Source organism: Crocodylus porosus, unplaced genomic scaffold, assembly GCF_001723895.1.
Source record: "Crocodylus porosus isolate Cpor-Errol unplaced genomic scaffold, CroPor_comp1, whole genome shotgun sequence".
NCBI classification, from domain to species: domain Eukaryota; kingdom Metazoa; phylum Chordata; order Crocodylia; family Crocodylidae; genus Crocodylus; species Crocodylus porosus.
The window spans coordinates 13,388,428-13,403,709 of NW_017728886.1; the positions used below are offsets into that span (position 1 = coordinate 13,388,428).

At 45.9% G+C, this 15,282-nt stretch overlaps 1 protein-coding gene across 4 annotated transcripts in view; it reads left to right on the forward strand.

Moving 5' to 3' along the window:
* The window catches only part of DPP6 (dipeptidyl peptidase like 6), a 731,733-nt gene that overhangs the window by 539,006 nt on the left and 177,445 nt on the right, over positions 1-15,282 (forward strand). For all 4 annotated transcript variants that reach the window (XM_019530500.1, XM_019530482.1, XM_019530507.1 and 1 more), the window contains exon 6: positions 10,418-10,470. In XM_019530500.1, the coding sequence (XP_019386045.1) occupies positions 10,418-10,470 (53 nt within the window). The remainder of the gene's footprint in view (positions 1-10,417; positions 10,471-15,282) is intronic.

Below are 15,282 nucleotides of genomic sequence, written 5' to 3' on the forward strand. Positions count from 1 at the left end.
CAAGCACCTCATCCAGGGGGCATGGGGAGATGGCTTCTGCCACTGTATGCACCCCAGGAGGAGGCTTGGGGGTATGTACCCCTCAGATCTGTGGGTGGGGCAAGGGTGGGCTGCCTGCTGCAGGTTGGGGCCACACCTGGCCCTTCCTGGCATGGGGGGTTGCGCTGGGGCTGCGCTCAGGGCAGGCGGTGGTGGCACTGGGAACAGGGCTATGAGGAGGCTACAGCCACCCCAAAATTCTCTATAGCCCCACTGAACCCCCTCCCAGCACCACTGTTTCCCACCCTGAGTGCAATCCCAGCTCAGCCTCCCTGCCTGGAAGAGCCTGGTGCCACCCTGGCTCCAATCTGCAGTGGCAGCCTGCCCTTACCCTATGCACAGATCTGGGGGCCTCTGTCAGGGGTGCGCACTGTGGTGGGAGCTGTCTGCACCCCCCAGATGAGCCATTTGCGGATTGGTCCCGCACCCTGCCTCAGAGGGGTAGTGCCTGCCCCAGTCCCACTCCCTCCCTCACTTTAGGGGCCTCAATCTGCCCTCTCCCATACACCTTTCCCTCCCCCCCACCCAACAGATTTACCAGCTGGACACTGCTCTCCAAACTGCCAGGCTTGCATATCAGAAATTGGTTAGGTATTGACTGATATGACTCATTAATAATTGGCCGTTGGTATCAGCCCAAAAAATCTTTATTGGTGCACCCTTCGGTGAGAGGTAGACAGAGAACATTTTAATTGGTTAAGAACGTAAGATGCAGAGAGGTTAAGTGATTTATGAGTTACCAAATAGCAAGTTTTAGGCACACCTGGGATTATAACTCTGAATCATTGTCAGGTTTTTTTACTCATTTTATAAAACCATGTTGTCCCTCCAAGTCAAAGGATTACGAACTTGTGTCTAGTCACCCAGATACAGAAATGAGCTGATCATATGCATGGCCCTTCCCATCCATGCTGTAATGAAGGCCTGCTAGTTATCATCAGAATTTTTTCTACTATGATTTTATTGGAACATATCACTAGAGCAAGTAGAACATAATTTTTAGGAGGTGGCTGGCCTCAAAGCCTAGCCCTTGATCAAGGGTTGTATTGGTTTCTCTGTCCTGTGTTTTTCTTGTAGGGGATGCTTCTTCTGGTAAATTAGAAAATTGTTCCAAATTCTATTTGAAGTCCACAGAAATTTCTGGTGAGATATCAGACAGCTCTAGCTATTTCTCTACTTCAGAATAATTTTTGCCTGATTTGCATACCAAAGAGAGATGAAGTTATTTCAAATTGCACAGAGGTATTAAATTGTGTCATTATTGTCCCCTCTCTATTTTAGGCCTGTGTCTATCTCTGCTTTATATAAGCATTTTTGTTACAGTGGAAGTGAGCAGAGCCTTTGAGGCTCACGGTTTCTTGAGAACGATGGATAAAGTAGCAGAGCGAGGACTTGATACCACAACCTTTGCCCCTATAACCAGAATTTTCAACTTCAGAGTTTCCGTGGGGCAGCTCATGTGAGCAAGGGTTGTTCCTAGGAGTGAGTTTTGTAGGTTAAGACCCCTCAGAAGACAGCATGCCACAGTTACACCTAACACACTGTGTTTTTAGTCAGAATACACAAAGAAAGAGTTTGCTCTCCTTTGTAATGAAAAATGAATTTATCTCTATAAGCTGGGGTCTCAGACAATGATAGGTGACAACTGATGCTCAGGTGATAAAGCAGTCCTCAGAGGAGGAGAAACTATCTGACACTGAGCTGCAGACTTCTAAAACTCTGGAGTCTTCCCACCCCTGAGCAAATTTCTGTCTAGTTTGCTTTTCCAGTGTTCCTCTTTTCACTGAAGAACTCTTTACTTCAGCTACTGTTGACTGTTGTCACTGTGGTCCCCCTAATTCTCTTGCCCCAGGAAACATTTACAGACACCTTGGCCAAAATTTCCCTCCCTTTCTCTCAGGCCAGACACTGTCAGTGCTCACCTAAGTACTCCCCAATTTTCCCCATCATAGAGGCTTTGGAATAGGATTGAATGCTGCCAATACTTTTTGAAGCTGAAACATGTGGGTATAGTACAGGGGCAAGCAATTATTTCAGCTGGAGGGCTGCTTAACGAATTTTGGTGAGCTGTCAAGGGCCGCAAGGGTAGTGCCTCAGGGCTATCATGTAAGGATGTGGCCCACAACATCCTGATAACATACACCTGTGTGTGGTTCTCAGGAATGCCTTGGCCCCAGCCTGTTGGACTCTGATTTCCCCCGCAATCCTCGCCTGCCATGATGTGGCAGGGACATCATCATGAATAGAAACTTACTGGAGGGAGGAGAACCATGAGAGACATGGAGTCAGTGGGACGCCACCGGAGACTGGAAGTGCAGCAAGAAAGGGGCTACACTGAGAAAAAATGCTGTGGCAAATATAAAAGAGGAGGAGCCACAAGAGGACATGGGAGAGCCAGGGCCAGCACTAGCACTGGCATGGAGCCACTTTATGGCAGCGTGCCGATGCCGATTTGCCAGCCAGCCCCCTGGAGTGGGGATAAAAACCCCACCAGACAGAGATTGGAGAGGTCTGGAAGTGAGTCCTCTGGAAGTCCCAAAGCGGCCTGGTGCTATTGGTAGCCCCATCAAAGGCATGTGGTGGCAGCCCCAAAAGGAGGCATGCTAATAAAGCGAATAAAATGCTGGCTTGCATCCAGAGATGCTTCTCAAGAAAATCCCAGGACATTATTCTCCTCTTGTACTCAGCCTTCGTGAGGTCACAGCTGGAGTACTGTGTCCAGTTTTGGGCCCCACAATTCAAAAAGGATGTGGAGAAACTTGAGAGTCCAGAGAAGAGCCACGTGCATGATCAGAGGTCAGGAAAACAGCCCTTACAGTGACAGGCTGAGAGCTATGGGGCTCTTTAGCTTGGAAAAACGCAGGCTCAGGGGTGATCTGATGGCCCCCTATAAGTTTATCAGAGGTGACCACCAGTATCATCCACAAGGGATGACGAGGTTGAACGGTCATAAACTCCCACAAGACCGTTTCAGGCTGGACATAAGGAAGAATTCCTTTACTGTCTGAGCCCCCAAGGTCTGGAATAGCCTGCTATCGGAGGTGGTTCAAGCACCTACATTGAACACCTTCAAGAGAAATTTGGATGCTTATCTTGCTGGGATCCTATGACCCCAGCTGACTTCCTGCCCTTTGGGCAGGGGACTGGATTCAATGATCTTCTGAGGTCCCTTCCATCCCTAATGTCTATGAAATCTGTGAGATAATACAAGCCCAGCAGGGCCTGGGTACTTACTTGGAATGGAGCCCTGGATCCCGAATACAGCCAGCTGGGAATGGGACAGCGACAAACCTGAAGAAAGAGAGAGAAGGAACCTTGGGTTACTGTGCACCTGAACCAGAGAGAGAAAGGAGCACATCTGGAATGGGTAAATTTACAGGCCAGTTAATATATGGCCCAAACCTGGACAGCACACCATCTGAGCTGGACTTTTTGAACCTAAAAAGGCCAAACAAAAACCTTTACCATGATAAGCGGATTGTCTTAGTCACGGTCTGGAATTAACATCTGTAGTTGGCATAAGGTGGGGTGTAGGGAACGTGAAGCCCCCAAACGGGAAAACGGATGGGAAGATTGAAGGAGGGAACCAGGAGAGGCAGGAATTAAGAACGTCCTCCTGATAGTAAACATATACCAACAAGACACGGCAGGAGAGAACCCCTAGGATGACAAGTTGTCAACCATAAAGGAGACGGTGGAACCCAAAAGACCAATAAGAGCAAAACGTGATAGCAAGCAGCATGGGATGTTACACATGACGTGATGGATTGTTCTTCCGGGAAGCGGTGTTAACTTGGTGAGTCTTGTCAGGGTGCCTGGTATACTTCAAGTGGGGCTCCAACCTCCCTTTTCACCCCAGCCTTTACGCCAACCAGGCGTTACCATGGTAAAAGATATAATTCTGGACATCTGTGGGGGAGAAGGGGGGTCAACTTGAGCACTGTCTCTCTGACTAAGGCTACTTGCCATTTCCCTCTAAGTTAATTATCTCTGATGTGGGAAACCAGGTTTAAAGTGTCCACAAACTCAGCCTTAGGTTTGTTTTTATGATCTGTTAGCTTGCCCCAGTAGTATCTCTTTGTTCTCTTAGTTCTTACTCTCTTTCTGGGCTTAAGATCCAGAACCTGGCCATCTGGAAGGGACTCCTTGACTCATCTTGATATAAGAAAAATCCCACTCAGAACAAACTCCAGGTTTCTACTAACGACATCTCACACGTGTGGTTCCTTTAAGCCACAGCCTCTCTTCTTCCAGCTAGGCTTCCATCAGGGACTACACCAATTGCCTTAATTAATGTGAAGCAATACCCTCTGGGGCTAAACAGTCTTGAAATCTGCACTTCAAACAACACCCAGAAGATAAAAAAAACTTCCCTGCTAATTCAGGCTTTACTTCTGGGCTTTTAACTCTCACTGGTGCCATGTCTGACTAGCAGCAGCCTTCTCCGAGCTCCTCTGAGCCCTCAGACATCCCCGTCTCCAAGCCCCATTCCTGGGGAACAATGTCTTCTACTCTTAACCAGAGTTGCCATCCTGCCAATGACCTCTACTCTCCTAACTCTCACCTCTCAGGGAAAGCTCCTGGTCAGAAGTAGCCCCGGGGCTCTGGGAGGGTCCAATCCAACACAGCTGGCATCATGGTAAATTAGGTCTTGTGCATGCTGGGAGCTCCCTCCTCAGTGTTGTCACTGCACTCCCAGATAAGCCTTGGCACAGACCGCACTTCTCCTCCGAAGATGCATTGCCAGTCTTTTCACAGGTAGCCACAGCCTGCCCCTTGCCGGGTGCCCTGCCCTGGGGTCACCATTTTGGGACTGGAAGCTCTGCCCTCTAGCCCTGACCTTTGCCGCCAGAAGTCCCTCATCTTGCCGGCAGAAGTACTCCTTTTCGGAAGGGGGTTTGCTATCTTGGAACCAGGAAAAAACCAAACTATATGCTAAAAATCAAACATCCACAATTACCTATTTTAATTATTTTTAAATAAATATATATTTGTCCTGATTTCTCTTTGTTTTCATCATGTGTATAGAGGTGATTGCATAATAGCTAAAAATGATGTCTTAATCTTGTATATTGATGGGGTATGGGTGGGTGAGTATGGGGCTTGTGGGTAGATCTGGAGTGTGGGTGGGTGGGTATGGGGTTTCATAGCTTTCATAGACATTAGGGACTGGAAAGGACTTTGCGAGATCGAGTCTAGCTCCCCTGTCATAGGCAGGAAGTCTGCTGAGGTCAAATGATCCCAGCAAGATATGCATCCAAATGCCTTTTAATGAGTCCAGAGTAGGTGCTTGCACCACCTCTGTGGGGATCTGTTCCTGACCCTGGACACTCAAACTGTAAAGAAGTTTTTCCTTATGTCCAGTCTAAATCGGCCTTCCAGAAGTTTGTGGCCATTAGACCTAGTTATCACTTGGGGAGCCCTGGTGAACAACTGTTCTCCCATATCCTGGTACACCCCCCCTTATATACTTATAGGCTGTCACCAAGTCCCCCCTGAGCCTTCTCTTCCACAGGCTGCAAAGTCCCATGGCCTTCAGCCTCTCCTCATAAGGCTTGCTCTCTTGGCCTTTGATGATGTGGGTCACTCTTCTCTGGACTCTCTCAAGCCTACCCATGTCCCTCCTGAACTGGGGGACCCAAGAACTGGACACAGTACTCCAGCTTGGCCTCACTAAAGCCTAATACAGCAGGAGGATGACATCCTTGGTTTTGCTTGAGATGCATTAGTGGATGCATGCCAGAGTTTGGTTTGCTTTCCTAGCTACGGCATCACATTGGTGGCTCATGTTCACCTTCTGGTCAGTCGAGACCCCCCAGTTCTTTTTCAGTCATGGTGCTAGCGAGCAGAGCACTGCTGAGCCTATAAGTATGATACTGATTTTGTGGGCCCATCTCCCATTCCCTGGATGTTTTGCATCCTAGCTGACAGGGTGACACGTTTGGACGAGTGGAAGACCAATGCAAAGTAATAGTTTAGGAGATTTGGCTTTTTCCTGATTGTCAGACATCAGCTGCCCCAATTGATTTAGCAGGGGTCCAACGTTACCTTTGTTTTTCCTCCAACTTCCCACATACCTGAAGAAGGACTTTTTGTTGTTCTTGATTCGCGGGGCTAGCCTGAGTTCAGTTTCTGCCTTCTCTTTTCTGGTCCGCTATCTACAAGAAGGGCCCGGCAGCAGTGAGGGGGCGAGGTCACTTTTCCCCCATGCTAAGCAGCGGTTTCTGCCTGGCTGCTGCTACTGCTGCTGCTCAGCCTGGGTGGGTGAGTCTGGAGGAGGTGCAGGGTGGGTTGAAGCCACGCATATCCCCACCAGTATCACAGGGCTGGGGCCAGTGACAGTGGCAGCCAGGAGGAGCCGCCACTCCCCGGGCTTCCTAGAAAGGCATCCAGCCATGGAGCTGCCCCAGCTGTGCTGCGTGCCCAGGGGGTGGTAGGATGCACCACAGCTGGGTGGTGCCTGGGCCAGGTGGGACTGAGGGACCCACCGTGGGCCAGACAAAGTCCCCCCATGGGCCCTATTTTTCCCACCCCTGGTATAGTAGCGTTAAGACAAGTAAGAAAGGAGTTACTTTGAAAGCCATTTGGTTTGACTTCGCACCCAAAATCATACAGGACTTTGTAGAAAAGCTTTCTAGCCAAGCTGTGCCAATATTGTGTATTGTATGATTCCACTTGGTGTCCACTTGTTTTGTATTCAGGATTTGCTATTCCCCTTCCTTCTCTTTGAAGAATCGTGGCAGCTTTAAAATTTCACTAAAGTTACAAAAAACCCTCAGTCCATATCTGCTTTCTGATCTACACTACAGCTTGCCAAGTTTTACAGTTTAGACTTTTAAAAAGGTCTCTGTCTCCTTAGTGAAAAGGGGTCATATGGAGTAGAGTGGGAAAGCAACATGAATTTGTGTGATACCATGTGAAACAAGTGGGTCCAGAGGGAATGTGAAACAAGTGGGTCTGGAGGGCATAAATAAATGCCACCCTGAACTGGAATCAATCATGCTCCTGAGCCTTCTCAGATGTGTATTCACAAAGGAGTGGTCTAAGTTGCATGTGATTTTACATGTCTGTCAAGCCAGAGACACAAAATCCTAATGCAAAGAAATAGGATGTTACCTTGTGATATTCCCTGGAGGAGCTTCTCTTTGGGAAGGAATGAGTGAATTAGAGAGAGCCAGAAGGTGCAGTATTGCTGCCTGCTAAAGACAAGATATTGGTCCAGTAGGAGATTCCCAGCATTTGTGAGATAGAAAAAGTGTACCTGCAGTGTACCTCCTGCTTTTTTCACTGGTTCTCATGAACCAATGCAAAGCTTCAAGTTTTGGGTTTTGCAATCACAGAAAGGGAGCATCTACTTACCCACAAGTCAGCGTATATTGTGTTTTCCTCTGTCTTCCCACTCTGCAGAGAATTTAAGTTTCTTAAAGCCCTCAGGTATAGAAGCTGGTGTGCCAACATTAGAAACTGGCACAAGAAGCAGGAGGGAGTTTCCATTTTTATACAGAACAATCATAGGGGTTATGGTCACAAGTCAACAGGCCAAAAGGAGGGAACAGGAAAAGGCAAAGAAACATTAACACTGTGGTAACATCCACTCAGCACCTTAATTCCCCCCACCTCTGGACATGTCCCCATACCAGCCTTTAGTCCTTAAAGGGCTTAAACAACAACCTGCAGCTACCCCAAGTCTGAATCCAGCTCCTTCAGGCCACAGCCCTGGCTGACAGAGCCGGTGAGGTCTCCAGCTCCACTGCGAGTTCCTCTGCACGGGGCTGACCAGGTTCCAGTGCATGCTGCTCTCTTCCCCTTACTCCAGTCTCAAGCTTCCTCTTCCTTTTTACCCTTGCCCCCAAGCCCCTGTTTTAGGGACATATATTACCCATAAACTGGTTTAACTGATCAGAAGCTGGTTTGAGATCAACATGGTTCAATGTAATATCAGACTTAACTGATTTGGGTCAAACTGGTTTATGCAATGTCTATCCCAAACCCCTTGATGGTTTAAGATAAACCAGACACCCCCAGCATCTCGGCATGCTCCCTGGGCTGGGCAGGGCTCTGCTCCACCACAGGGCTGGCCCCTCCCCTCTGCTCCCTGGCTGCAGAGACTGCAGGTGACTGCCTGCTTTCTCCCTGCTCCCTCCTCCCCTCACCACTCCCTGCTAAGTAAGGATCCCCCATCCCCTCTGCCCTACAACACTTCTCAGTATTGGCTAGCAGACCACATGCTGGCTATGTCCATGCTGTTGGCAGACGGGACAAAGGCGAAATCAGCAGCTAGATGGTAATGTCCCTCTGTTGTTTTCTTAATTGGCTGATAAGCACTGAATTAAGGGGTGATAAACACTGTTATCAACTGCCTGCTGGGCTGATCAGGAGGGGGGAACCCCTCCCTAATCAGAGTGTCCTGCCTGGCTATGCCCCCCTCAGCTCAGCACTATGGAAGGGAAGGGAAGGCTAGTCTAGCACCCCCCCCAACTTCTAGCCTGAGCCACTGTAGGAATGTGTCTGCATTTCTGGGAAGTCTGTACAGTTAAAAACTGATTCAGCCTACCCAGGTTAGACTAACCTGCAAAGACTGAATGAATTCAGTCTCAGGCTTTTTGAAAGTCTGTCCCTAGCCCTGGAGCTTTGCGGGAACTGTAGTCCAGATGACCAGTCAGGACAGCTTTGCAGACTGCCCCTCATTTATCCTGCTGTTATACACATTACATTCACATTACATGAGCTCTTTTAGCTGAAGTTGTAGTAACTCATATTTTTAGCTTCTTCATCCCCAGCAGAGTGGCTTAAATGTCAGTGACAATTGTAAGATCCTTTCTTAGTAGCGGTATTTGCTGTGTAATTTATTTAACTAAAATCCTACACTCTTGTCCTAAACTATCTGACTTTTGTGAAAACAGATTTTTAACTTTAACCAACTTAAAAGGGGTAATACATGCTCTACTCCATCACACTTAGTGGAAGCTAACCTGGCACAGCTAAAACTAATCCCTGAATGAAGCAATTTCTAAATTACTGCAGTTTAGATTCCACTTATTACAGGATAGAGTAGATAAAACAGTTACTGTGGAGCAGCTGGCATGCAATAAGCCCCAGCCCTCCTTTCTGCTTGGTGTAATTTGTTCAACTGTCCTCACCTTTGGCCAGTCAATTAATTCTGTATCGTGAATAAAAGATGGATTAGGACAAAGAAAGAAAGGGAAGAGAAAAAGTTGCTACAAGCAATTTTCACTTGGTTCTGTCCTACAACCGTGTATTCTGTGGCACTGACTTTGAAATCACAGTCGTGCAAGCTTGGTTAAGGAGTGATGATCTGCATCATGGTCACCATCAAGGTGTATATCACTAATCAGGTTCTTCTTTGGAAGAAAGGCCTCTTCCTCCCACCGGATTGCATCTGATAACAGGCACAAATAAAATGGGCATACAGGCCTAGTATTGAAGAAGCTCCTTTCTCACCATATATTGTAGAGCTTGATTGCTTTATGAATGATGGTGGAATCTAGATACCTTAGGAAACAGGCATGGAGATTTGTGTGTTGGAGAATGCTCACTTTGTAAAGTGCTTTAAGTTAAAATCATGGCACAGAACTGGAAACTGTGGGTGTGTAAAGTAGGAGGTAATGAACCCTTGCTCCTCTTGAGCAATCCAAAATCCCCTCAAGAATTCAGGTGACTTGTGAAGACCAGCCCAGTGTTTTAAACTGTTGACCTTGCCTCCTCTTTTTCATTTTAAAGCAAGTAATAAACTTTCCTGTATGATAGGGCCTAATCATGGGAGATGGAAAATCCTCCCTCTTCTCTAAGAGAAGTTCAGGCAAGTTGAATATGCTCACAGCTTGCTAGACCAAGCCAGCTTTAAGTCAGCATTAAGCCCAAAGTCAGAAAGCTTCCATTTGATATCTGTGAAGGTGCCACTACACTCGGGGATATCTGTGAGTCCTATTCTCTGCTTGCTTTATGCAGGAGTAAACCAGTGAATATGTATTTTATCTCTGTTGTGCCTAGCTACAACCAGGTAAGCTGTCTCCAGCTGACCAAGGTGTCCTCATTAATGATTGTTCTATATTTAGCAATTGCAGGGAGTATGTGCCCCTAGTTTAATCAAAGACCCGGTTTCCATGGCAACAACACAGAGCATCTGGATATATACGATTTGGCAAACACTTTAATAGGGTGTGAGATGAAAAGAGCACACAACAGCATTAGGTGAATTAATAAATTGTTCTCTCCCGCTCTGGATTACGAAACATTATTTTGTACAGTCCTCTTGCCATAAATGCTAGATTTTGCATTAATGAGAGCCCCATTAACCCAGGTGACGTTACTAATCTTCTTGTTGTGTGTCTTTTTTTTCCCCTCTCCCATTTTGCAGGTGTATCAGCATTCGTATACGGCATATTATGTCCTCAGCAAAATACCTTTTGGGTAAGCAATTGTTCGATGTCTTAATTTAAAAAATGCAGCCATTTGGAATTCTGCAAAGTAATACGTGACGTGACAAACGGTTCCTCCGCAACAATCCTGTGCAGTGGTCTGGCTTTCGGCTGCCGCATCCAGAGTGCTACATGTTGTATACAAGAGATGTCGTCTGGAAGCAGGAGGATTTAACTTCCCTAGAGAATCGCACAGTGCATGTTTCATCTTGCAGGACCCAGTGTTCGGTCTTTGATTGGGCTGTAGATACGACAGCATCTGGCTGTTGGCCTCTTTCCCTTTTGCTGGCAGCAGCTGAGTCCTCTGATGCTTTAAGCCTCTTGAGTCCAATCAGAGTCCAGGAACTGCCCGTGGGGTCTCTCAGCACACTTCTTGGGGCAGACCCTCTCTTTCACCTTGAGAGCTGGAAGCCAGAGTCCAGGTGCTAATGCCGACTCATCCATCCCCATCCTAATTGAAACACACTCCCTGTTCACACAGTAAGACTGAAGTTGTGAGCCTTCCAGTTTGCAGTTCAGCTTTTCCAAAGGCTTTTACTGGGCTTCTAGACAAATCGGTGTTTTCAGTTAAAGGTTATAGCACCAGGGATTATAGATCACTGGAAAACAAGCCTCCTTAGCAAAGTGCCCCTTCTCTTAGCTTATGCTGCCCTTGGAAATCTCTGTTCAGGAAAGGAAGTAATTCATAGTGCATCTTTTCTGACCTTGATTGGTCCTGTAGCTATTCCAGCCTCCCACAGATGCAACAAAAGCAGACTCAACAATGTCCCCTCATGCCCAAACCTTCCTGTATATCTTTCTGTCTTCCCCTATGAGACTTTTCTCACTTTATCTTGTTTCTAGAAACTTTTTACTGCTCCAAAATGCAGCCTGTGGCAGATAAACTTGGCCAGCATGCTCTCTGGCCTTGGCCTCAGTTAGCCCCTTGTCTCTAGCTGTTTCCACTGCTGCCACCAAACTTCATGATTTTTGGAGTGACCCTGGTCCCTGATCCAGGTCTACTACTCCCTGGCAGACGCACCTGGACAGAGCTATTCAGTAATGCAACAGTTTAAAAATAAAGGTCTCATAATATTAATCAGAACTCATAAATTGTGCAGATAAATTCCCCAGATCATAACCAGTAGACTATACAGCTAATAGCTAGTAAGTTAACATAAATTTGTGGTTCCCGGCCATCAAATTGCCAATTAGTCGCACTTAAACACATTTTAAACCATTACAAAAATTGTTAAAAAATACAGTTGAGATATGCTTTGCTTTTTATTGTAGCATATTGTATGTGCAACTCTTCAGCTAAAGCTTATACATTTAGAATTCATTATACTCCTTTCTCTACATTATTATACCTATACAGAGTGTCCAAACATGGATAACAGTCAGAGGATGCATCTACGTGTTAGTTCATGTGCAATGGTTACTGCACATTTAATTTAGTTCTTATATAACCAAGTCCTAAATAAATGCACAGTAACTGGAGTTACTGTGCAGTAGCACCAGTGAACACCTTTTTAGTGATGCTCCTGTGCAGTAGCCTAATAATACTGTGCAATAGCGTATTAGCACAGTCCATGCTGCGATGCACTACTGCATAGTATTATCAGGCTACTGCACAATTAGTCTCATGTAGATGCACCCAGAGTGTAATTAAAAAGTATCTACATTTTTGCCTGACTAGTCTCACTGATATCAACAGGGCTATTTTACAGCCCTTATCTAGTGAAGTGCTCATCTAGCCAGTGCTTTAGACCTGTCGACACCACTGAGGCCTCTGACTTCGGTGTTTGCAGGAGTAGGTGTTTAGCAGGATTTGCAAAATCAGAAAGTATGACAGGAACTGCAGCATGAATATCTGCTGTGGTCTGAATGGGGGAAAACAAATACTTGTGGTGGAAGGACACAAGAGGAAGACAATTCCAATGGGACATCAACTTCTGATAAACATGAGTCTTGTATGGAGACTCCCATGGAAAGAGTTAAACACGTGTATACATCTTTCTAAGTTCAAGGCTTAAACACACAATGTCCAGGTGACAGGGCTGCTACATGATGTGTTTTTAAAGGGTTTGATTGTCAGTTCTTTTAGTGCCTTACCATGTAAGAAACCCTGTTGAAGTTAGCAGGACTATTTTTTGAGTAAAGTGCCACCAAACATGAGGAGAGTATAATCTGACCCCAAATTTGTTTTTTCATTATTTTACGCTGCTGTTTTTATATGTAACAGGAAAATACAAACACAAAATAGTTATAATTATCAGTGAAAAAATGAATCTTTATACAAATATTCAGGCGGGGAGGACTTTATGGCTCCATCCAAACGGGGACCTCTTGGTCTCTCCTTTCTATATAGTAAACTAGTAGTGAAAGCTCTCTGCCTGGCTGCAGGGGACCTCAGTGTAATGCCCTGCTCAGACTGTGGGAGAGTTCAACCCCACATCTCCCATGTCCCAGGAGAAATATCCTCAACACCTGACTATGAGATTGACACAAGCCATGCTTCCTGCTGAAAGTATACCGCTGTCTAGATGTCCTCAAGCAGTTGTTTTAAATACACTTTGTAGGTGAATATAATAAAAAGGAACTGACATTAAAAATGCCTTTTAATTGTATCTAGCTGAAAATATCACATCCAGTTTCCAAAAAAGCTGTGTTCTCCCTATAGGTATTTTAGATCTCCAAACTGCTCATCTCACAGCTTGATTCTGTTACAAAACAAAGTGCGGAAGAAGTTGTTTCATATGTGGAACACATTAGAAACTCGCAAAATTAACAGTTTAGGAATCCAGATAATTCAACACTCGTATAATCCTTCCTCACCTCTTATACCCAATGCAGATTACATCGGATACTCAGCGTTAGCTTTTTCCCTTTGTTAGTTCTGTCATAGAACCACCCTGCTGGATGAATGGAAATATTTGAAATCAGAAGCATCCAATGTGAAGCCAAAATTATGAAAGGAACATAGTTGCCAGGAGGCATTAAGTAGTGTCAGACTCTTAACAGGTTTTTTCATAGTGTCAGTGTTAAGAAAGCAGGGGAGTACTGCAGTGAAGAGAATTGAACTAATTGCTGTGTTTGGTATTATAAAATGCCTTGTATAGATACGTTGTAAAATGCATTGTATAGATCTTGGCAGGTTTTTCAATCTGGTGCTTTTTTGTCCCAGTAGATAAAGTTAGATGATATGAAACTGGAATTGGCGCATTGTGAATTCATTCCCAGAATATGTTTAATGGGAATGTGTAATCTTGCATTGAGTGATCTGGCCTTTGTGTGTGTGTGTGTGTACACAGATATATACACACATATATATATATACACCCTTTTGTGTGTGTGTACACACACGCACACACCACACACACACACATATATTGAGAAAATCCAGGGGGCTAGGGTGGGTGGCGATACAGCTTGGATGATGTGATGAAGAGTGGTGCATAACTTCAGAACTTCTATGTGAGCAAGGAGAGAGAATCACACTGTATATTTTGCATTTCTTAAAGGGGAAGGCACAACTGTGCTCTAATTTGTAGAACATGCACCCAGCAGGGGATTGGAAGAAGGCCGTTGGCTTACCAGGGAGGGTCTGGGAGCCATCATGCCGCCCCTGGGGTGGGATGGCTGGTGCTTGTTTTATTCCCTTGGATTTAACATTTAAACAGCAAGTTTTTACACCAAGTGCCACAGCAGCAATGAAGCTTGCAGCCACCACCCAAGCAGCATTAGACCTAATATGCAGATCCTACTTTCTGATATAAATACTCAGATATTGATCTCAGTTTTCAGAAAGTCAAAATGTTTCGTGCCCTTCCAATGGGTGGCTTGGGGGCCTGATCATGCTTCCATGTCCAAACACGCTAGAGGGTAGGGAGCTAATTCAGACAGATTTGGACAGACTGGGGAAGGGGGTGAATCAGAATAGGATGCAATTTAACAAAGATAACTGAAAAGTGCTGCACCTGGGGAGGAAAAATCACCAATACACCAATAGACTGGGAAGTACCATTTTCCATTTTAGCAATGGAAAGGGATCTCGGAGTCATAGTCGATCCAAAAATGAACATAAGTCACCAATGTGTTGAGATTATCAGTAAAACTAACCACACTCTTTCTTGCATTAGCAGGTGCATCATGAGCAGGTCTAGGGAGGTGATACTTCCCCTCTATGCGGCATTGGTAAGGCCGCAACTGGAGTACCGCGTCCAGTTTTGGGCGCCGTACTTCAAGAGGAATGTGGATAACCTGGAAAGGGTTAAGAGGAAGGCTACTCGTATGGTTGAGAGCCTGGAGGTAAGATCCTATGAAGACAGACTGAATCTATTCAGCCTCCACAAGAGAAGGCTGAGAGGTGATCTTGTGGCTGTCCAGAAACTCATTGCAGGTATCAGCAGGGAATAGGGGATACTCTGTTTACCAGAGTGCCTCTCGGGGTTACTAGAAACAATGGCTACAAATTGAAGGAAAGCAGATTTATCATAGAATCATAGAAGTCGGGTCGGAAGGGACCTTGTAGATCTTTAAGCCCGACCCCCCCGCCTGGGCGGGAGAAAAAGACTGGACTCAAATGAGTCCAGCCAGGTAGGTATCAAGCCTCTTCTTAACGATCCCCAGGGTAGGAGCCAGCACCACTTCCCTAGGAAGTCGGTTCCAGCTCCTAGCCACCCTAACTGTGCAGATGTCTAATCTAAATCTACTCTCTAATAACTTGTGTCCATTATTCCTTGTCATGCCAGGGGGTGCTCGGGGAAACAGTGTCTCCCCTAAACCCTTCTGGTCCCCCCTAGTGAGTTTATAGACAGTCACC